Genomic DNA, 24,522 nt, shown 5'->3' on the forward strand with positions numbered 1-24,522 from the left:
TAGACATGAACTGTATGAACCTTATTTTCTCAGGAAAATTTATACCTGAATCCTAAGTAAACACAGATGCCTTGTGTGCTATAAACTGTAGTTAATTCATGCTTCCTGGTTTATCAGATTAATATTTTGGCTTATTTTATATAATGTAATTTAATAATTAATGAAAGATTATGATAATTATTCCTCACAAATTTATATACTTGCTTTCATGTATATTAAGTCTCAATATTAAGGAAACAAAATATAATACATAGGAGAATTGTATTTGCTTAGTTAATTAAAAGTGACTTAAATGAAGAAATCATAAAAATAAATACATGCATAAATTAAACAATTAATTTTAACTCAAAACACATAAATGGTCATTCATGTGTCAATATAGACTTTTTAGCCTAAAGTTAGGTAGGATAAGAGAGATATTTATGTGGGAAAAAAAAGTCCTATTCAGCCCTAGGACCCATGTCCCAATACTTTGTAGGATACAGACATTCAATATGTTAGTCCTTGCTGTGCTAAATGAACAGAATTACTGGAGATGTTGTTTTTCATGATATGAATTCTGTCAGCAAAAATTATAGCCTTGCAAGTTTTAATTCATATTTGGACAGGTTACTTCATTCAGTTTTAGCAATTTGTGTTCTGTAGGATTATGGCCCACTCCTCAGTTGATAACCTTTTACATATTGACTTTAAAAATAGCTGACAAATCACTCACAGTTCTTTTAAATCTCCAAGAAAAGCCATTAGCAGCTTGGGGTGGTGCTTAAGGGCACAGGTTGTGGTGCCAGGCAGGCTGAGGTGGGAGTCCTCTAAGCCTGAGATATTGCAGAAGTAATTGGGGTGGGGGGAAGGGGGAGACATAATGTCATAGGATGATTGAATAGATTAAATGAGATACTGCATGTAAAGTTCTCAGCACATACCTTGCCCATGAGAAACAATGCAATTATTATGGTCATTACCATTGCCATGATTATTATTCCTTTTATTGATTGCTGAATCAGTTACCTATTGCTGCATAACAAACCCAAATTCAGGCTTAAAGCAATACTTCTGTAGATTGGCTGGGTGGATCTTCTGCTATTTTTACCTGAGCACATATATGGCTGTATTTTCCTGGAGGGTTGACTTAGCTAAAACGGTCCAAGATGGCCTCACTCACGTGCTGGCTGTTGGTTGGGCATCTCATACTCATGCTTGTATTCACTCATACAATAGGCTAACCCAGCTTCTTTACACAGAAGTCTCAGGCCAGTGTATCTAGAGGCAGAAGCTATAAGACGTCTACAGGCGTAGACTCCAGAACTCACACAATGTCACTTTCACCACATTCTATTGGTCACAGAAAGTCACAAGGCTAGCCCAGATTGAAGGAGTGAGGAAATAGATTCTGTTTCTTGATGGGTGAGCTGTAAAGGATCTATGACCATATTTAATCTTCCACAGCACACTCTCTGCCACAATTATTTACATTTCTCCCAAGTGCAAAATAAATCCACCTCTTCCCAAGACCCTCAAAATTTTCATACAGTTATGAGATCAGGCTCAAAGTCAGTACCTGAAGACGTGTATGTGGTCCAGATATGGATGAGATTCTTCATGTTAAGCTCATCTTGATCCAGAGGACTAGGAACTAAAGAGACGTTATCTTCCACACATATACCCACCATGTAATGGTGAGGCAGGGACAGGCTAATTATAACAGACACTCCTATTCAAAAAGGAAAACAGGAAGCACATAGCAGTTACTGCTCCATAGCAATTTTGAAATGCAGTCAGATGCATGTTGCCAATTACTCCACTGCTCCAAGGAAAGGAAACGTTCCTTGATTAAGGCTCAATTCTACCCTTAGTAGAATGGGTTCCCTAGTGCACTTTTTCTGCTTGGTTTGGGGCTCCAACCTCTGGGCTCTCAGATTCTCCCTCTGAGAGCTCTTTCTTTTCCCATAAGAAAGGGCCCATGTCTGCAGCTGAGTAACTTTCTCAGCATACTTTCTGCCCATAGAAATTTGAGACCCAGAGCCCTCTTTACATTTTTAATTTTCTCAGTCTCTTTTAGTCCAAGCTGATGGACTCTCTTAAAGACTCTGTGAGTTTGCTTAGAATTTGACTGTAGTTTGCTTAAGCCCCAAAAGTTACATCTTTAATTTTTTTGGGGGGGGCAAGCCTCTCTCTACTTTGGGCTGTATATGAAGCTGCCATTAGAAAACCCTTGAGAGCCTTAGAAGCCCTTTTATGTAGCAGAGAGTGTCTACTAGAATTTGCCATAAATTTTTCAGAGATTTTAACAAAAAAATCTTACACCTACACCCTGATTTGATCTTTGGTCTCATTTGATTGGATGATTAACAATTCATTTTCCAACCCAGCAAGTACTGCGTCTTCTTTGTAGCTTCTAAATTCACCTTGCAAACCAAATGGCTTCTTCTTTAGCTCATCATTTTCTTCTCATACCTTATCATATACAGCCTGGCACTTTCAACATTCTGTTTAGAGATCTCTGGAATCTCCTTAGCCAGATGTACAAGTTCATTAGATAAAATATCTTTCTTCCAAGTTACTACAGGGAACAATTTTTCCAGTTATTCTAAGGTTACATAACACAGGTCACTGTCTTTCCAGCCTCCAGTAGCAATTTCCTTACTTTTCTTCCAGTCTCCACTAACAGTATCATCACCTCCCTTCTAGCCACTGCCTGCCACTCAGATCCCAGACCCAAAGCCAATGTCACATGTTTTAGGGTTTTGTTACAGTAGCATCCCAGTCTAACTACCAATTTCCATATCAGTTGCTTTAATCCAGCACTTAGTGGGTTGGCTGCTGTGATTCCTCTATTGGTTTTGCCTAGTCAGGGGTCATCTGGGCTGGAATGTTCAAGATGGCCTCCTTCATGTGCCTAGAAATTGGTGATGGCTGTTGCCTGAGGCAGCTTTATTCTCCTCACGTAGGCTTCTCATCCTCAAGTAGACCAGACAAGTTTCCTTTCCAGGTAGCTTTCAAAGATGGCAAACACACAAGCTGTAAGGCCTCTTGAAGTCTATGCTTCAGAAATTGCACAAGCATTAATTCCTTCGTATTGTTTGGTCAAAGCAAGTCACGAGGACTGCCCAGATTCGACGAGGTGGAAAAATAGACTCCACCTCTGAAAGGGAGCAGCTGCAAAGCGTTTGTGACCGTGTTTTATCTACCGTAGTTGCTGCAGGTAGTTTATAATCTACCCAATTGACTCCATACATTGCAAGACAACTGAACTGATGTATTTTGCAGACTATAAACTGTGTCTTCAAAAGGGAAATCCTTCATTACTGTACTCCCCCCAGTGATACTAGTCAGTCAATTGGCTGGTCCATCTATTTATATACCCCCTCTCTTTTAACAATGAAAAGTTGAATTTTATAATTAATTATTTTTCCTCTGAGGAGCATAAGGATATACTACTATTATAGTTATTGTTTTTCCTCCCTTATTACCTAGCCTGGAAGAATAATATTTTCCTTTTGTGGATCCTTTATACATTTATCAATACCTCTCGTGGCACCAAGTTATTGTAGTTAGCTATTTACTTATATGCCTCCTCTGTCTTAGAAAGAATAAACCCCCAAAAGGCAGAATTAATAAATGGTTCATGTTTGTGTCTCTATAGCACCTACTCCAGTGCCTTGCCCATAGTAAAGCCTAAATAAATTTTTACTGAATTGATTACCATGGCCAAGCTCATTGAGATAATACATGTCTACATTAAAAAAATTACTAATGACCATTTCTGCTTTTGACTCAATAGATAGCAGCTATTCATCAAAATAAATAATAGGTTTTTCCAATATAAGGTCTTAAAGAAGAATAGAAAAGCAGACTTGATATTTTGATTTTTTAAAGAAAGTCCATAATCACAAAGTTTCAAACCTACACACACTCTCCTACTCATAGTGTTTCCATACTGGAGGGGCAAGAAAAGAACCAGAGTAGTGATTTAATGAAATGATTGCCAAAAGTTTCATTTTATGCTTTTTTTCCAGAAGTTCCAGAAAGGCTCATGGAATAGTACTTCCTTTGTTTGGGCCTGCCTTTCATTCCTACACATCCAAAATTAGTAGAAGTTCCAAATTTCTTAATAGTTGGTGTCCTTGAATCTAGGGTATTTATTTGCCAATGTTTTGTCATCACTGGGGTGTTTGAAAATAGCCCTTTGTGTCAGATCTCTACTCTGGCCAAAGAATCTCGGTCAAGGGTGACAGTTGCTAATTTTGAAATTAGCAACTTTGCACACTTTGTTTCTCCTGCACACCAGTCATTTACTCACAAGTCTGACTCCGATTCCTCTGTTTTTTTTAAGTTGATATAGCATCAACCTATTATTATCATAATGATAACCCAGTCACTGTCAGCAGTTTACTCATCACTGTTAGTATCGTGAATATAATTAGGTTGATCAAAGTATTTCCTCTCTGCCTTATCATACATGGGCAAAGCCATGCAGCTTCCATATCGGTAAATCAGTAAATATTTATGAATGTTTCTTTGGGGCCCATATGCTAAAAATCAAAGAACAGTCTTAAATGTTGTCCAATAGTTATGCTCTAGTCTCTCTCTCTTTTTATGATGTAACTCTTTTATATTTATTTAAACACAATTGATTCATCTGGTTATTTTAGAGTAAGGAGTGAAGAAGAAAGACCACATTATTTTTTTCCAGGTGGCTACAAAATTGGCTCCATAGTCCACCTTCTGTCTACAGAGAGACAAAGCATATTTATTCATACTATCATACTAATTCTTAAATGTTTCATGTCTATTTCTGGACTCTCTATATGGTTCTATTGATCAAATTGTCTTTTCACGTGATAGCTTCCCCCAGACTTTACTATTTTAATTGCTGTAGCTTTTTTTTTTGTTTTAATTAATTAATTTATTTATTTTTGGCTGCATTGGGTTTTTGTTGCTGCCTGCGGGCTTTTTCCAGTTGTGGTGAGCGGGGGGGGCTACTCTTCATTGCGGTGTGTGGGCTTCTCATTGTGGTGGCTTCTCTTGTTGTGGAGCACGAGCTCTAGGCGCGCGGGCTCAGTAGTTGTGGCTCATGGGCTCTAGAGCGCAGGCTCAGTAGTTGTGGTGCACAGGCTTAGTTGCTCCGCGGCATGTGGGATCTTCCCGGACCAGGGCTCAAACCCGTGTGCCCTGCGTTGGCAGGCGGATACTTAACCACTGCGCCACCAGGGAAGCCCTAATTGCTGTAGCTTTTTATGTTTTAGTATCTGGTGGAGATATCACCCAGATACTCATTAACTTTTTCAGAATTTTCATGGATGCTCTTTTTAAAAAAGTTGAGATATAATTCAGATACCATAAAGTTCACCCTTTTAAAATGCACAATTCATTGGTTTTTTCAGTACAGTCACGAGATTTTGCAACCATCAGCACAGTCTCACTACAGAATATTTTCATCATCCTGAAAGGAAACTTTGTACCGATTAGCAGTCACTCTCCATTCCACCCTCACCCTTGCTCTTGGCAACCAATAATCTGCTTTCTCTCTCTGTGGATTTGCCCATTCTGGACATTTTATATAAATAGAATCACACGAGGCATGGTCTCTTGTGACTGGCTTCTTTCACTTAGCGTAATGTTTTCAAGGTTCATCCATATTGAAACATGCATCAGAATCTCACTCCTTTTTCTGGCCCATTATTATTCCATTGTATGGATATACCACCTTGCATTTATCTTTTGATCAACTGATGAACATTTGGATTTGTTCTCACTTTTTGGCTATTATAAATCTAGCCTTTTTTTTTTAACATCTTTATTAGAGTATAATTGCTTTACAGTGTTGTGTTAGTTTCTGCTGTGTGACAAAGTGAATCAGCTGTATGCACACGTATATCCCCATATCCCCTCCCTCTTGCGTCTCCCTCCCACCCTCCTTATCCCATCCCTCTAGGTGGTCGCAAAGCACGGAGCTGATCTCCCTGTGCCATGCAGCTGCTTCCCACTAGCTATCTATTTTACATCTGGCAGTGTATATATGTCAGTGCTACTCTCTTACTTCGTCCCAGCTTACCCTTCCCCCTCCCCGTGGCCTCAAGTCCATTCTCTACGTCTGTGTCTTTATTCCTGTCCTGCCCCTAGGTTCATCAGAACCTTTTTTTTCTTTTTTTAGGTTCCATATGTATGTGTTAGCATATGGTGTTTGTTTTTCTCTTTCTGACTTACTTCACTCTGTATGACAGACTCTAGGTCCATCCACCTCACTACAAATAACTCAATTTTGTTTCTCTTTATGGCTGAGTAATATTCCATTGTATATATGTGCCACATCTTCTTTATCCATTCATCTGTCGATGGACACTTAGGCTGCTTCCATGTCCTGGCTATTGTAAATAGAGCTGCAGTGAACATTGTGGTACATGACTCTTTTTGAATTATGGTTTTCTCAGGGTATATGCCCAGTAGTGGGATTGCTGGGTCCTATGGTAGTTCTGTTTTTAGTTTTTTAAGGAACCTCCATACTGTTCTCCATAGTGGCTGTATCAATTTACATGCCCACCAACAGTGCAAGAGGGTTCCCTTTTCTCCACACCCTCTCCAGCATTTACTGTTTGTAGATTTTTTGATGATTAGCCTCTCATTTCTATCTTTTTAACTACTTAGGTGACTTTGGCTGTACTCTAATAACCATCCTAAGGATGTGGCCTTATTGCCTCAGAGTAGGAGTGGTCTTAAGAAGTGGTTAGTCTTGATAGGGCTAATGAGTATTAAAAAACAATAGCCATTGTTAATGACATAACATGAAGAGTTTGATGGGCATTTTCCAGGTTGTAAATGCCCGTTCATACACCCACCAAGCCAATGACATGTGAGTTCAGGGAGCTACTTAGGGGGGTGATTTGTAGATTTCAGCATCCGTAAAAATCACCTGAAGCACTTGTTAAAAATCATAGTTAATGGCCCCACTCCAGAGTTTGGAATTCAGATGGTCTTTGAACCATGATGTGAACCATCCATATCCCAGGGTATGTTTTCACCTAAGCTGCCTGCATGTGGTCCATTAGAATTACAGTCAAAATCAGGCACTACAGAAGTGCTCTGGAGAAGACTGTATGTGGCAACAGCTTCTGAACATGCTTCTGCTAAAGTCTCTCGCATATCGTATAACTCAGAACGAGGGCTCCTCACACAGGTATGAAAACATTTGAGAAGGGCTGTAGACCTCCAGAGTTATCCATCCTCATCCTGGAGGGACTGGCCTCCTGTCTGGTCCAGAACTTAAGTCTCCTTTTAGCCATTCACAGGTGAGTGATGACCTTTGTGGCCTAATCACCGGGGGATGGTGAGCTGCTCTTGCATCATCCGCAAACACCTCCATCCAAGTGCTTAATTGTGTGTTAATTGACAGTGCGGGACATAGTAACCCTCCTGCCTTACATGTTTGTCCTTCTCCCCTTTAGGCCAGGGAAGGCCGGACCACTGTAGTGATAGCACACCGATTGTCTACAATCCGAAATGCAGATGTCATTGCTGGGCTTGAGGATGGAGTCATTGTGGAGCAAGGAAGCCACAAAGAACTAATGAAGAAGGAAGGGGTGTACTTCAGGCTTGTTAACATGCAGGTATCTGCTTCCTGGGAAGTTTTTCTGCTGTCTTCTCCTCAATATAGTATTCTTTATTTTGTTTATTAAAATATCACGTAGCTAATGCCATGTTGGGAAATAAGAAGTTTTCAGGAAGATGCCTAAAATATACATCTGAGGCTTTAATTCAGAGTCGTTGAAAGAATCTCTAAAGAGAAAGGTGAGGGGGGAGGAAAATAAAGGAAAATGCCCAAAATGTTTTCAACTTACTCTTTAGGACAGAGATTCTTAATCGCCTGGGGAATGAACTTCTTGAGCAACTTTGCAAAATAAATAACCTAAAAATGTGTTATTCTGTAAACATGATTCTTATATTTGTAAAAGTATATACGTTTGCTTTGATATAACTGTAACTAGTATGTACATAATTTTGTTCTTTTTCTTCACATTTCAGATGCACATCACCCAGATCCTATCATTTTAATGGGTCCTCAGCATCTTTTCACATGTTCCTTAGCTGTTTGTCTATTTTCCTCTGTGAAAGCGTCTGTTCCTGTATTAGGCTGTTTCCTGTTGAGTTGTTCATGATATTCTTATTCATTTATAAGAACACCTTGCATAAAAAGGAAATACACATTTCTCTTGCGTGTATTGGAAGTATTTTTCCTGCTTTGTTCTCTCAACTTCACTTTGTTGTTTGGTTGGCTGCCATAAAAAAAGCTTTAAAATTGTATGTGATTAGATTATCATTTTTCCTCTCCATGTCTTCAGGATTTGGGGTTGTTCTTAGGATATTCACCCATATTTCCTTTCAACATTTATTGTTTTATTTTTTATGGTTGAATATTTGAGGCAGCCGAAGTATATCCAGGTGTAGGAAATAAGGGCTATTGGTTTCAAATCTATACTTTTTATCAACTGGTGAAAAGTGGCCATCTTGGCTTTGGAGCTCAATGACCTCAGCTGCCAGTAAATGAGGGCTTTAGGTGAGGCACAGAAAAGTATATTATGAGATAGAGAGAGGGATTATGCATTTGGTCATAGAAGAAGTCTAAAATCAGAATGGGCTTATTGGAAGAACTGTCTGTTGAGATAGCATGGACAAGATGACAAAAGGAGAAAAAGATAAGAAAAGGATTGATGAGAAGCGGTTCAGTTCGACTTGCCATGTGCTAGAATTTGGGGGAGCCAGGCTCGAGCATGTGGTGGGGAACCGTGGAAGATTGTTGAGCTGGGGTGTGATTTGAGCAGGACTGCCCTTCGGGAAAGTGACTGTGATAGCAGTGTGGGAGTGGATGGAAGTGAGGATGTGGGGACCAGTTACAAGACTAAGTCTCTAAGCTAGGTTGTTTTTTCTGTTTTTTAAAAAATCTATCTACTTATTTATTTTTGGCTACGTTGGGTCTTTGTTGCGGTGCACGGGCTTCTCATTGCGGTGGCTTCTCTCGTTGCAGAGCGTGAGCTCTAGGCACGCGGGCTTCTGTAGTTGTGGGTCGTAGGCTCTAGAGCGCAGGCTCAGTAGTTGTAGCGCACGGGCTTAGCGGCTCCACGGCATGTGGGATCTTCCCAGACCAGGGATCGAACCCGTGTCCCCTGCATTGGCAGGTGGATTCTTAACCACTGCACCACCAGGGAAGTCCCACTAGGTTGGCTTTTGTTGGGAGATGGTATGAAACCGTTCCAGTGGGAAACAAGGAAGTCCACCAAGCAGAGCGTACCTTCAGTGGGGTTCAAGGCACAAGGGCAATATTCTGTCAGGTGCTGAAAGCACAACTGGAAAGTAGGATCAGATTAGATCCAGAGCTCGAGACAGACAGCCTCTGTGGGTACAGTAAGGCACTAGCCTGATAATTGGGTTTGGGGACAGGACCTGACGGGAAAAAGACAATAGCACAAGAACTGAGGTCCTGGACAAAGCATTAATATGTGGACTCAGACATGGCGGAAGCAAACAGAGAACAAAGTTAGACTCCAGGAAGGTTGGGTTGATATTCCCTCATCTAGCATTGAGCTAAAGGTCCTTAAATTATCCCGCTCCCTGACCCTTTAAGGAGAGAGTTGATCCCAAAGTGGGCAATGAGGCTGAAACTGCAGGACTGTTCCCCTGGGGTGACGTGTGGATGCATCTCTGCAGGACTCTGAGGAAGAAACATGATGGTACTCAGCCAGATTAACAGCCTCCCTCGGGCAGTGACCAGCTTTTCCTTGTTTATAAAAATGAGCCCTGGGGGCTTCCCTGGTGGCGCAGTGGTTGAGAGTCCGCCTGCCGATGCAGGGGACACGGGTTCGTGTCCCGGTCTGGGAAGATCCCACATGCCGCGGAGCGGCTGGGCCCGTGAGCCATGGCCGCTGAGCCTGCGTGTCCGGAGCCTGTGCTCCACAACGGGAGAGGCCACAACAGTGAGAGGCCCACGTACCGCAAAAAAAAAAAAAAAAAAAAAAAGGAGCCCTGGGTAATGTTTCTGTTTATTCTTCTGCCCTGTGGTGGTCTCTAACTTGTTCTCTGGATCCTGGCGTATTGAGGAAATTCCCAGTTACCTGCTGGATAATGAAAACTTTGCCTTTTAATTTTTAGAGAGTATTTTTATATTCCAGGTTTCACATTGAATTTAACCTTTCTGTCCTTTGTAACCTCTTTTACTTCCACGTGTTGATATACTTCTTGACACTTTGCAGCTAACTTTGAGAAGCTGTGACGGAATCTGAAAGTCTTGACACGTGATATTCAAATGGCTGTATGGTTCTAAACTTGGTTCTAAACTTACGTCCGTCTGGACACAGGCACACACACAATTCAATGTTTTGTTCTTCTTTTAGACATTAGGAAGCCAGATCCAGCCAGAAGAATTTAAAGTTGCACGAACTGATGAAAATCCTGCCGTGGGTTTGGCTCGTCCCATAGTCAGGAGTTCTTTTCATAAAAGCCTGAGGAATTCGCGAAAGTATCAGAGTGCCTTTGATGTGGAAACCATTGAACTTGTGAGTTGTTTTTCACTTAAATCTTTAGTTGCTTAGTTTTGCTGTTGAAATTCTTAGTCTTGCAAGTATATTGCAGGCACAGAGGATTCCTGCCATGAGCCATACTCTTCTTAAAAAAGGGAAATATCAAATTTTAAATGTATTTGTCAAAAATTGAAATCAGTTCCAATTAAAATTGGATTTCCAATGAAAAAAGATCCAAAAACATAGTCTTTGTGCTTAGATGCTTAAAATTAAAACTAGATATTCCACTTATTTTTGAGGTCCAGAGATAAATAAGGCTGGTCTAAAGTAAGAGGCCCTGATATTTGCATGCTCTAGTAGGTAGGATTACTTTTGATTTCTGTGCTAGGAAACTCAGATAAATATCAGTTTAAGAAAAATAAGAGGTTTTATTTCTCTTTCACATAAAAAAATCTTAAAGGTGAGAAACCCAGGGCTAGAATGGTGACTCTGCCATGGTTACCATGGATTCAGGTTCCTTTCATATTTATCCTCACTATCCTGGCATGTAGCTTCCATTCTCAATGATCGAAAATGGCTCCTGAAACTCCAGCCATCACATCTGTGTTCCAAGGAGCAAGAAGAAGCAAAGATTTTCCATAAGTCCGATACAGTACTTTTATTTATATGTCACTGGCCATAACTTAATCACATGGCGTTACTTAGCTACAAGGAAGGGTAGATAACTGAATCCTTTTGCTATATGCATTGCTACTCTGAATAAGATTGGAATTCTCTTGCTAAGACAAAGGAGAATAACCAGAAATAGCCAAAGTGTACATTCTTTAACATTTCTCACCTGAAGACTTGGGATATTATTAATTCAAGTTAACAGAAGCCTTTATAATATTGATAAAAAGGGAATCCATTCCAAGAAAAGATATTTTATGATTTTAAGAAATGGTTTGAGAATACCTTTTGATGTTATTTATTGATAAAAGCTGAGTTTATTTTTACTTTTGTGTTGGCCTGAAGACACTAATCCTACCGAGAATTCACTGCATCTGTTTTTCTCTGCCCACAATGTTATTGAATGCAGCGATGACCAGGGCTCTCTCAGAGGTCTCAATCTTGGTGTATTTATGGAAAGAGAAGAACAATTGAATTATTGTGGAGCTGGATTATCATCCGTAAGATAAACAGTTTCCCCCTTTTTGGCTGTGGAAGTATTTACTTCTCATTTCCTCATTTATCTGGACAGTTTTGCTGCTAAATCTTGAGAGTCTGGTATTTTAGAGGAGCCCTTCTCTTGGAGAAATGCACAGAGAAGAGTGGGAGTCAGAAAATGCCACACCAACAAGAGTGTCCTAAGTGTCATCATAGAGGGATAAACAATGTGCCCAGGGAGCGGGGGAAATTAAGTCTGATCAGAAGGGCCTGGAAGACCTGTTGGCGTGTGGAGAGCAGCCTCAGCTCGTTTAACAGGCTGGAGACCAGGGCTACACGATGTTAACTAGGGAGGAAAAAAACACCCTAAAACGCAGAGAAAATGGGTGGCTTGAAAGAAGAGGGCTGAATAGAAACTACTCCCATGTTCTCTTTTTCATAGAGACACAAACATGACCTATTTAAACAACTGTAAGGCTATGGGATTCCATAGGCACCTTTTGTATCTAGTTTACTGTTAAACCACCTCTGTAGTCAGAATACTCTCCTTTATGTGACCTGAATCCTTCATGCTTGACCAGACACTGAGTTCAGCATTTGCTGAGAACCTGATGTGTGCCAGGCATTGGGCTATTTCTAGGGATATAAAGACATAGTCTTCACCTTAAAAACAAACAAACAAACAAAGTAGAGTCATGTAAACAAAGGAAAACAAACAAAGAAGCAGAGTCATGTAAACAAACAGGGTGGGGGGATCACAAAACAAGCTAAGCTATGAAATAGAAGAAGTCCGCAGAGGGAACAGTGGTGAAAGAAAAGGGGAGTAGTTACTTTAGTTTTGTGAGCTGGGAACACGTCACAGAAAAGGAATCGCTGGGCAGGGTTCCGGGGTGAGGAGACCAGGCCCACGTCCTCAGGTTAATCATGGCGCCTTGTGTTGGTGAGGACACTTACCCATCCCTTCATGGGTCTTGTCTCATGTGACCCCAACATCATGCCGGAGTTGAACTGGACTTGAATTCTAGGGCATTTTGTGCCCAGATCCTGCTTCTGCCCACTCTGCCGAGGCTGGAATAGAGATGGGCTGGTCACGCCATAAAGATTGCTTCTTGGGTGAAGGACTCATACTCAGCTTACGCTGTGTCGTCAATGGACAGAGTTAACATTTGATAACATCCTGTCCAACGCCCTAGTAGTTCGCTGTAGCCTGGTCACTCTCTGCACCTAGTTTGCAAGCTCCTGGAGGGTGATGCCAGGCCTTCTCTATGTCCATAAACTCCAGTGACGGTAGTGTTGTCACCTTTTTGTCCTGACATGTATGTGTTCTAGGATGAAACTGTGCCGCCGGTGTCTTTTATGAAGATCCTGAAACTGAATAAAACAGAATGGCCCTACTTTGTGGTGGGAACTCTGTGTGCTGTTGCCAACGGGGCGCTTCAGCCGGCTTTCTCGGTCATCTTCTCAGAGATTATAGAGGTGAGGCTGAAAACACCACGGGACAGCTTGAGGATGAAGTGATGAAATCACTCCACCGTTACATCAGTTCTCATGCCAACCTGGTCCATTTTGCAGTAAAGCAGCCTCACATTAAACTAAGCCCGAGGTTTTAATTCCCTTTGGAGGAAAGCTGTGAGGCAAAAGAAAAAACAGGCAAGTTAGGCTATCAATGAAATTAGAAACCGTAAATTCCCTGAAGAAGGCATTCTGATTCACTCTCTTCATTTGGATGAACTGGTGTCAGGCAGTGATCCCCATCCCGTTTGTGGAGAGGAGATGCATGTCTCACTGGATGGCTGGGTGGTGGGGCAGGGGAAGGGTTCGAGTCTCAAGTGTTCAAGAGGCTAGGCTCTGGGGGCAGACTGGCCTCACCACTTAATCGCTGTGCAAATTGGGCAAATGCTTTTCCTTGCTGTACCTCAGTTTCTTCATCTGCAAAATAAACCTACCTCCTAGGATGGCTGAGGATTAAGAGATGATTTAGGTAACTATTCAAGAGTGTCTGCCTCGAAGTAAGGATTCAAAAAGTTGCTACATCACTGTTTAGCAATTGTAGCAATGTTGAGCATTGTTTAGCAATGGCTACATCATTGTTTAGCAATCCTTACAAGGCTTGGGGAGGCTAAGAAGGAAAACCTACACTATCCAGTTGTTAAATTCATTGGGGGTATTTATCAGAAGTGATCAGAAATATCTAAGGCTCCATAAAGTCCAACATTTATATTTTATAAACTTAGTCTCTAATGTTATTGGAGAGACTTTTTTGCTAAAGATGAATTATTCTCCAGCACATTACGACTTTATTCTGCTGTTCTTCAGCTTTTTTTCTATCTTTATTTTCTGAGCTTCATATAATGTGTTATCCTTCAAAGTTTTGTTTTATTTTATTTCTTAATTAATTTTTATTGGAGTATAGTTGCTAAGAGTTTATTATGCTTGTGACTTTGAACGTTGGTTTAAGACCACAAGCTGAAAAATAACTTGGGAAGAACCCTCCAACTGTTCTTACATTACAAAATAAGGCAATCCCTGGCTCTCCTGCAATTCAAGAGCTGTGTGGATTGTATTTATATTTGGGGGCATCTCCTTTGTGTCAAATGCTGGTCTTGGAGATCAAGCAGGAAACAAAATAAACTAAGTTCTGCCCTCAAACAGCTTACCTTCTATTGGGACAGACACAGAACACCACCAAAAAGCAAATATGTAATGTGTCACAGCACAGCAAGCATTTTAAAAGCAGGGTCTGGCAGTACAGGGGCTGGAGGGGCTGGAGCTGGAGGTGCTGTTTCATGCGGGCAAGTCAGGAGAGGCCTGTCGGGGCAGAGGCCCCGTGGAGTGGAGGGTGGTGAGCAGGTAGGGGTCAGGGAGGAGTTCAGGCAGAGGGAACAGCAAATGCAGAGGAAGAGGCACAAACACGAAAATGTGCAGCCACACACAGTCCGTAGGCAGCGTTTCAGCCCATGTTAATAACCGCAAACAGTAAGTCCGCTACATGCGAACTTGCCAGCTGTGAACGCGCGTGCCAGCCCCCGTATGCCAGCTGTTGCACCGCACTACTGTACTTTTCAAGGTACTGTGCTGTAAGATTGTACTGTTTTCTTTTTCTTTTTTTCTTTTTTTTATTTTGGGGCACGCGGGCCTCTCACTGTTGCGGCCTCTCCCGTTGCGGAGCACAGGCTCCGGACGCGCAGGCTCGGCGGCCATGGCTCACGGGCCCAGCCGCTCCGCGGCATGTGGGATCTTCCCGGAACGGGGGCACGAACCCACGTTCCCTGCTTCAGCAGGCGGACTCTCACCCACTGCGCCACCAGGGAAGCCCCATTCTTCACCTTTTGATGCTCACCTTTCTTTCTAATATTACATCACTTAATTTCTCTTACATAGTTAATATCATGCTGTCACAATTTCCCGCTGCCCTTTTCTTTGCATATTAACATAGGTACTTTCCAATGTTATTGCAAATTTTTGAAGGTACATTATTTTCTTTTTTTAATTATTATTATTTTTTATTTTTTTATTTTTTGCGGTACGTGGGCCTCTCACTGTTGTGGCCTCTCCCGTTGCGGAGCACGGGCTCCGGACGCGCAGGCTCAGCGGCCATGGCTCACGGGCCCAGCTGCTCCGCGGCATGTGGGATCTTCCCGGAGCGGGGCACGAACCCGTGTCCCCTGCATCGGCAGGCGGACTCTCAACCACTGCGCCACCAGGGAAGACCTGTTCTCTTTATTTTTTGTGTTTGTTTTTTATGTACGTATTATTTGTGTGAAAAGTATTATAAACCTAATACAGTACAGCACTATTGATATATACCCGATTGTGTTAGTGGGGTACCTAGGCTAACTTTGTTGGACTTAACGAACAAATTGGACTTACAAACGCGCTCTCAGAACGGAACTCGTATTGTATTCCTCCGATTCATAGAGACAGGAAGTAGACTGGTGGCTCCCAAATGGCTGGGGGGAGGGTCATGGGAGTTACTGTTTAATGAGTACAGAATTTCAGTTGTGGATGATGAAAGAATTCTGGACGTGGGTGGCAGTGAAGGCGGCACAACACTGTCAGTACAACTTAATGCCACTGACTAGTATACTTAAAATCTACCGTTCAGCCATTTTTATGTTACGTATATTTTACCGCAGTTAAAAAAAAACACGTATTCAAAACCTAGTTTTTAAAATGTGATGCTCAAGCCATTGTTTATGGGAGGAATAAACAAAGATCATGTAATCCAAGTGGGTGTTTTAAATGTTCTTTTGTAGATTTTTGGACCAGGGGACGATGAAGTGAAGCAGCAGAAATGCAACATGTTCTCATTGCTCTTTTTAGGTCTGGGAATTATTTCTTTTTTTACTTTCTTCCTTCAGGTAGGTACCTATGATTTGATATTCTCATAGAGTCTATATTCAGTTAGAAAATATAGATTAATTACCTATTAATTAGATTTTTGTTAATTATCTGTGAATATAAATAATTGATTAATCAAAATCCAATAAAAGAAACAGGTGATCAGAACCTTAGCTTTGATTTGGAACTTCCAAATCTTAGACTGAAATGAATTGCAGACACAGTTGGCACAAGGCTCTTTGAGAGGGCAGTGTCCTAAGCAGGGGGAATTGTGACTTCCCTGTGTGCTAAATTACGTCATGTTACAGGTTGGCCCTCAGCAAACATTCATTACCAAAGACAAAAGAGACTTGAATTCACAGGACAACATAAGTCCCAGTTAAACTCAACTAGTCATAAACTGGAAAAAAATCAGTACAATAGTATTCTCTTTTTTTTTTATAAATTTATTTATTTTATTTTTGGCTGCGTTGGGTCTCCGTTGCTGTACACGGGCTTTCTCTAGTTGCGGCGAGTAGTGGCTACTCTTCGTGTGGTGCACGGGCTTCTCATTGCAGTGGCTTCTCTTGTTGTGGAGCACGGGATCTAGGCACGCAGGCTTCAGTAGTTGTGGCTCACGGGCTTCAGCAGTTGTGGCACATGGGCTTAGCTGTTCTGCGGCGTGTGAGATCTTCCCGGACCAGGGATCAAACCCGTGTCCCCTACATTGGCAGGTGGCTTCTTAACCACTGCGCCACCAGGGAAGCCCAGCATTCTCTTTTTGTTACTCTTCATATAATATCAAGTAACTTCTCTGATATTTTCTTCCTTACTTGATGAACTGTTTGAAAGAATGCACATTATATTGCATTTAGATATTGTAGACCCGGACAAAATGAACTAGTATACTTTGCTCTGGTTGTACTTGTCTACCTAGACTTTTACCAGATTTCTTTTGCCTCTTTAACTCAGTGCCTTTCCAGTACACACAGGCCTTTCTAGTACAATCCATTAAGGCCACAGAATATTTCCTAGTCATGCCCAGTGTGCTTCTCTTTGATTATTGTTGAGCCAGTGGTAAAAGGAAGCCTAGCTTTTTATTTAGAAATCAGAGCCTTGCTCGTAGCAACTCCATGTCCAATGCAGCCGCAAGCCCTGGTGTGTTAGGGAGTAGAGCGTACATATGCCGCACCAACAGTGGGCTGATGGACGGAACTATGGAGCCCTCACGGGCCTTGAGCGATCTGCCAGCAAAGGCGGGAGGAGACCAGAGCAGTCTAGGCCTGGACCCCTGGGGCAGACTCACCCTGAGCACTGACCACCGATCCTCTTGGTTTAGTGAAGACCTTGGATGCATCCTCCCCAGAGAGCACCCCACGTGCCCACCCCAACACTCAGCGTGGCTGGAGGCTCACACCCATGCCAGTGCCTGGGAAGCAAACCCAGCCCTGGACATCTGGTCTGGTCTCCAGTTTGAACAGGATATAATTAGAAAGAGGGAAAGTGTCTGGCAAGGATGCTGGGGGAGGAGTAGCCTAATTGTTCGCTAATCTGAGAGCAGGTGGAGATGTGACGGGGAAGCAGCAAACTCATCTGGAGCTTGATACTCCAGACATCCTCCCTCCCTCTACACTACAGGAGCCAAAACACATCCCTGCATAGAATTTTGTTACTTCTGTTGGAGACTGATTTGCTTAAAGCATTAGGAACACATTGAACGTTGTAATTAAATACAGTATTCTTCTCACTGAGATGTTGTCCTTGAGAGTTTTGAAAAGGAAGTCTATTTAGAATGCTTCAGAAGCCAGAACTAGATACTTCTAAGGGTTTTGGTTTTAGGATTCTATTGTATACCAATGATTTAGAAGTATATGAATTAAAAAAATTTTTTTATGGAAGTATAGTTGATTTACAATGTGTTAATTTGTGCTGTACAGCAAAGTGATTCGGTTATACATATACAAACATTCTTTTTTTTAATATTCCTTTCCATTATGGTTTATCATAGGATACTGAATATAGTTCTCTGGGCTGTACAGTAGGTCCTTGCTGTTTATCCATTCCATATATAATAGCTTACATCTAGCAGTACATGAACTTTAAGTTAGGACTTTGAATTAGTATCTGGTCATAGACTTTGTTATTTGAATAGTTGATTCATAAATAAATATTATAGAAATCCATGCGAATACACCCACTTGTGTCAGAACGCTTATGATCATCAAAAGGGACAAAAGCCTTTCTTCTCGCCCAGGGCTTCACATTTGGGAAGGCCGGCGAGATCCTCACCACAAGGCTGCGGTCCATGGCTTTTAAAGCAATGCTGAGACAGGTAGGTGTGTGCTCGGGAGCCGTTCTTTCCTTTCAAGCCTCTTCCTGTTCTGGCTGGCGTGCTGCCCTGCGTGTTGTGTGTCCCAGGTGTTCATGCAAGGACTGGTCAGGGCCCAGCTAATTGTCCTGGTCCTTCAGTATCCAAAGACCTCTCAGGGTTTTCGTGGGAGTAGGCTGAATTTAGGTCACTTTTGGGGCTAATTTTGCAACTATCTCTATCCATGTGGATACTATCATTTCAAGGACCTGTATCTGTTTTCTGGATTCTACGCAGGCCCTGGTGAGTCATTTGAGACTCCAGGATGCCTTTCCACAAAGGAAAGGGTGGTTGGCAGTGTTCCTGTCCCACGATTGACCATACTAACTATAGGTTTTACCAAATGTTGGTAATTGAGTTTGTTAGAGCTCTGCTTTCACGTTAATTCACTTGTTAATTCACTCAGTCATTACCCACTAGGTACCAGACAGTGCGCTAGTAGCTGGGCCTATAAAATGCCTTATCTGCCCCTCTTGGGAAGGTCACAGCCCAGTGTAGGACATGTGGGAAAATGTGCAAAACATGAATTCTCTATTTTTATAGAGAAGGCTTAAGAGAGGGCCGGAATGTTGTCCAACCAATTGATAGGAATCGATGACATTCCTGTTCACAAAAGGGCACAGAGCAGGTATCATATTTTGTGCAAGTCTGAATTTGCAGACCTCTTTCAGTGTCTTTTAAACTGTTGCTATGGAGGAAAAATTACTTTATATGAAGCTTAAAGATGCTGTGGATGAGTGGCTTATAATTAAAATCATATCTAAGATAGACTCTTTTAATCCTTGCTTCAAACAAAACAAAACAAAAACGTGGTGAGAAACCAGGGCTGATGATCTCACGCCTAGAATTTGCAAGAAACAGCCGTGTCCAGCACAACTCCACCGTGTCCAGCACAACTCCTTTGTGAGAGACACCACCCCATCAGGATACTACAGAAGTATCCGTAGTACAAGTTGTGAGGACTGGGTGGGTGATGGACCCACCCACGGGCTCGGGCTCCGGGGAAGCTGGCAGCGAGCACAGCTGCAATCTGGATAAGCCCCGCCCGGGTCAGTGTGCTTTCCCGGCACAGCAGAGCCCGATGCAGGTGGGGATGGAGATTGCATCCTGGTGGGGCTCCGAGGTGTATGCTCGAGGCAGGGACTAGAGCTCCCCACTGCATGGGAGGTCTCCCCTCAACTCCAACACCCAAGTTAAGTGTGGATATTTCCTCAGCATTGAATGTTTGGGATGTTTCATCTGATTTTCTCTGCTTGTTTTAATTTGGAATGAATTTAAAGGTGTATTTTGTGCCATAGGACATGAGCTGGTTTGATGATCATAAAAACAGTACTGGTGCACTTTCTACGAGACTTGCGATAGATGCCTCCCAAGTCCAAGGGGTATGTAGACTGCACTCTACTACTGTTTTTCTTTAACATGGTTTGGAGTAAACATGGCATAGCTGCGACCTTTAAGCTGCCTTCAGCTGCAAATAACAGAAAAGTCAAACTGGCCTGAACAATAAAGAGGAAGGTTGGACTTCAGGGCTCACAAGTGGCCCGAAGGACTCAGGTGCCTTCTGTCTGTTGGCTCTGAGTGGCTTTCAGTCCTCAGGGTTGGCTTCACCCTGAGGCTCGTTCCCTCGTGGCCACAGGGTGGCTGCCAGGAGCAACCATAGCTACAAGCTTCCTTGTTTCCCATCCAGCGAAAGAGAGCGCACACCTAGGCCTCGGCTGCCAAACACCCTTCTCTTACATCTAATTAAGACTAATTTGGGTCACAAGCCCAACCCTAACCAATAACTGGCTCCAGGGAGTGCGGCCGTCTTCCTGGCTTCCCTCCCCAGCTCTGGAGCTGAGGTCTGTTACCTGGGAACTCACTGCTTCTCCATAGCGCGGGAGAGCAGCAAGTCCCCTGCAGTGTCCCTGTGAGGGGCCTCATTTTCTCACTGGTGCAAACAGACTTCATCTTTATGCATGCTTTACGGGGGAATGGTCTCCTAGGGTCTGTACCCTGGGTAACAGATGGTCTCTTGGGGCTCGTGAATCTCCCTCTTACACATTTGAAGCGAACAGGCTTTAAAATGGCCAGAGTGCCCGGGGTGTGTTTCCTCTTTGAATGTTGCCTTCATGACAAAGTGTGCACCCCACAGCCTCTCCCCAGAGCAGAGCAGCTGATGACTTGCTTCAGCAGTGCTGAATCCGTATGGGCAGGAGAGCAAGGAGAGCTGAAAGGCACGAGGAAAAACCTGCAGAGCCTCCCAAGTTACCCACAGGTGTCTTGGGTTTATTGTAACAAAAGGGAGCAAATGTTAGTACAGGCACAGATCCCTCTCTCGTGGTTCTGACCGGGAAGCTGAAGGCTGCAGCTCATGGATTTGCAACTTAAAATACAGCTGCCTCTCTTCTTTTGCTCTTCCAGGCCACTGGGACCAGGTTGGCTTTAATTGCACAGAACACAGCTAACCTTGGAACTGGTATCATCATAGCATTTGTCTACGGTTGGCAGTTAACCCTTTTGATGTTATCGGTTGTTCCAATTATTGCTGTATCAGGAATTGTTGAAATGAAATTGCTGGCTGGAAATGCCAAAAGAGATAAAAAAGAACTGGAAACTGTTGGAAAGGTGGGTCAAATACGGCTTCAGTTGGTATAAGTATGGTTTTTAGAAATGGGTTTTATTTGATTGATTACAACATGCATGTTTTAATGATGTTAGTGCTTCCTACAACTAATCATGGTCAACGCTGTGTATGAAATATTTTACTGTGTCAATGCCTAGAACTTGAAAATGGGATAATTAATGTAAAGCTTTTATCCTATAGAAGGTGTTATATTCAGAAAATTTCTGAATTTTCAAAGTTCATTTTACCTTTTACTTTGTATACCGATGCCATTATTAGGACAAAAGTTACCCCTGTTTTACAGATGAAGAGTCCTTAAGGCAGAGAATTATAAGTGTATTGTTCAAAGTAGGACATTTGCCAGTACTTAAAAGACAGTCCTGTTCTTGGCTGTGATTTCTATAGTTAATTAAGCTAGGCAGCCACCAGAGGACAGTAATGCTCTGATTTCTGGTTCTAATTATAATGGCAATTGGGCACACACTTAACGTTGTGCCAATTATTGTTCTAAGTATTTATATGTACCAACTCATCCTCACAATAATCCTATGAGGCAAATACTAATGTCACACCAGTTTTACAAATGTGGAACCTGAGAATGAAACAAGTTAAAGGCATGGCTGGGATTCAAGTCCTGGTCTAATTTCAAAGTTCTTTACTATATTACCTCTTCATATGGGTTTAACTGTGTCTAGATATGCATATAAACATTTTATTTACACATACATGTATTTAAATGTTTAAATGTAGATAACAGCCGGGAATTTTTTTACCCTTATTTGTGTAAATATTATACTATGTTGAAACATTAGGAGGTGAAGCAGACGGTGTATATAAATTGTGATAGTTTCTATAGCACAACACTTGCAAAGCCCTTTCACAGACAATACTGCATAGGCCTTAATACAATTATGGTTACGCAAGGTGGGACAGATAGTATGTCTCGCTCATGGGTTAGAAAGCAGTTAGCATGATTCCCACACCTAAGCTCTCGGGTACCCAGAGTCCCTGAAGATCCTCTTGGCTGCTGGCTGTGGGTACTTCAGGGCAGTGGTCCCCAACCTTTTTGGCACCAGGGACTGGTTTCGTGGAAGACACTTCTTCCACGGAGAGGGACTGGGGGGCTGGGTAGTTCAGGCAGTAATGCGAGCGATGGGGAGAGGCAGATGGAGCTTCGCTCCGCTTTCCTGCCACTCATCTCCTGCTGTGCGGCCTGGTTCCTAACAGGCCATGGACCGGTACCGGTCTGCGGCCCGGGGGTTGGGGACCCCTGCTTTAGGGCATCATTTCCTTGATTTCTGCTTGTCACAACTAACTACTGAAAAAACACCCTGTAGTGTTCGTTTCCTTTCTCCTCCAGAACCCTACCACTTTTCACATTTCAGAAGGGAGATTGTCAGCAGGTAGAATGAAGATCAATTTTTCTTAGACTAGTCACATGAAAGAAAACACCTTGAGTCTAGTTAAGATAATAGAATCTTACTTCTATTAAAAATGGCTAATGACGCTGAACGTTGCCAGAGTTTGGGCAGGAGTAGGGCAGTTAGAACGGAGCAGCTTGGCAAACAAACCACCACCTTAGACCTTCCATCCTGGCCTTGCGGCCGCTCAGTATATCATACTGGAGAAGACCCCCCCCTTCTCTGGTCTTCACTTTCCACTTCTGTAACGTGAGAAATTGTACCAGATGATGTCCCGGGTTCCTTTCAGCTAATACATTGTCGTTCCAGGGATCAGAGAATTAATAACTCAGACTGATCAGTCTGAAATATTTTTAGTAACTACTTTAACCCGATAAGGGTTTGGGTTTTTTTTAATGAGAGATTGGAAATTTTAAGTGTTAATTATCAGCAATTCAATCACAGTTCCATTTTGTTTACTCAGTAAACTCCTGATTAACCCAAAATAAGGGTTAGAAAGGTCTTGGATACCACCCTCCCCCACAACATCACTGTTTTCTCAAAAAAAAAAAAAAAGTTCTCATTGACCTGGGTGCAGATTAATCACGGTTCAAGAGCATGGGGATTTGGGTAACTTCCCATTTTCATTTTCCGGAAAAGGCTTAGTAATGAGGGTGTGATTGCTGGGCTGGGAGGAGGGGAGGGAGGCTGCAGATTCACCCTCTTGACTCAGGTCCTGCCTGATGACTGAGATTAGGGGCCTGCTGAGCCAGAATTAACCCTCAAAGCACTTAACCCGTGATCCAAAAATCAAGAGTTGAGTGTAAAGTCCTAACAACTAGTTTCTCCGTGTGTAAATTACAAAGCAGGGGAAGCAGAAGAGCATAATGGGTTAAGAACATGGACTTGGCATCAGATAGATAGCCTTATGGGGATCCTATCCTGCCGACTTATTAACTCTAGAGTCTTAGGCAAGTCACTTCACTCGTCTGTGCCTCGGGTCCTCACCTGTGCAAACAGGAATAAGAACATGAACCTCACAGTGTTGTCAAAGGAGGTAATACCTGGCACAGAGTAAAAGCCAATAAGTACTCTCTAGTCTGGCTATAATTACTGTTAGATGTTTCATTTATAATAAAGATAGGGGGCTTTCCTGGTGGCGCAGTGGTTAAGAATCCACCTGCCAATGCAGGGGACATGGGTTCGAGCCCTGGTCCAGGAAGATCCCACATGCCACAGAGCAACTAAGGCCATGTGCCACAACTACTGAGCCTGCGCTCTAGAGCCGCGAGCCACAAATAGTGAGCCCGCGAGCCACAACTACTGAAGCCCACGTGCGTAAAGCCCGTGCTCTGCAACAAGAGAAGCCACCACAATGAGAGGCCTGCACACCACAACAAAGAGTAGCCACCGGCAGCTGCAACTAGAGAAAACCTGCACACAGCAACGAAGACCTAATGCAGCCAAAAATAAATAAAGTAAAATAAAATTTAAAACTAATAAAAAATAAAGATAGGGACTTCCCTGGTGGTCCAGCGCGTAAGACTCCACCCTCCTAATGCAGGGGGCCGAGGTTCGATCCCTGATCAGGGAACTAGATCCCACATGCATGCTGCAACTAAGAGTCTGCATGCTGCAACTAAAGATCCCGCATGCCCCAACAAAGATCCCGTGCACCACAACTAAAACCTGGCGCAGCCAAAAATAAATATTTAAAAATATATACAATAAAGATATAGGTCTATTTAGCTTAAGGTATTAAATATCTTGCTTTCATCTGGTTACAGAAGCTGAGAACTGAGATAAAAGTCTCCAAGCTGATAAGATTTCATTTTGGGTTTTTGTCTTACGCTCCTTGTGCCAATGGTTAGAGGAATCAACTGCTAAACTGTGATTTAGACTAAATAGCCACATCACAGACAAGTAACATTAGTCGGGGGGGGGGGTTGGCTGTCAGAAAACTGCTCTGGCTGGTTTGGGTAAAAGGGGTTTGACGTAAGGACACATGGAAGTGTGGGGAATACAGATGGCTTGTGGCAACTGCAGTGTCCCCAGCAGCTCCTCTCTTAGAGCCATAAGCTCACTGTCTCAGAGTCTGTCTACACGTTTGTTCTGTTCCTCAGTCGCTGAATATTCAGACCAGCTTCCTACACATACCCTCCCTGGTGACCTTAA

General features: G+C 42.6%; 1 protein-coding gene across 1 annotated transcript in view; it reads left to right on the top strand.

Annotated features, from left to right (window-relative positions):
* LOC132524780 (phosphatidylcholine translocator ABCB4-like) overlaps positions 1–24,522 on the top strand; it is a 75,715-nt gene that overhangs the window by 30,707 nt on the left and 20,486 nt on the right. Inside the window, exons 15-21 of the mRNA XM_060157184.1 lie at positions 7,443–7,604; positions 10,383–10,544; positions 12,984–13,130; positions 15,911–16,015; positions 18,229–18,306; positions 19,641–19,724; positions 20,746–20,949. Of these exons, the coding sequence (XP_060013167.1) occupies positions 7,443–7,604; positions 10,383–10,544; positions 12,984–13,130; positions 15,911–16,015; positions 18,229–18,306; positions 19,641–19,724; positions 20,746–20,949 (942 nt within the window). The remainder of the gene's footprint in view (positions 1–7,442; positions 7,605–10,382; positions 10,545–12,983; positions 13,131–15,910; positions 16,016–18,228; positions 18,307–19,640; positions 19,725–20,745; positions 20,950–24,522) is intronic.

Source organism: Lagenorhynchus albirostris, chromosome 8 (genome assembly GCF_949774975.1).
Source record: "Lagenorhynchus albirostris chromosome 8, mLagAlb1.1, whole genome shotgun sequence".
Taxonomy (NCBI): domain Eukaryota; kingdom Metazoa; phylum Chordata; class Mammalia; order Artiodactyla; family Delphinidae; genus Lagenorhynchus; species Lagenorhynchus albirostris.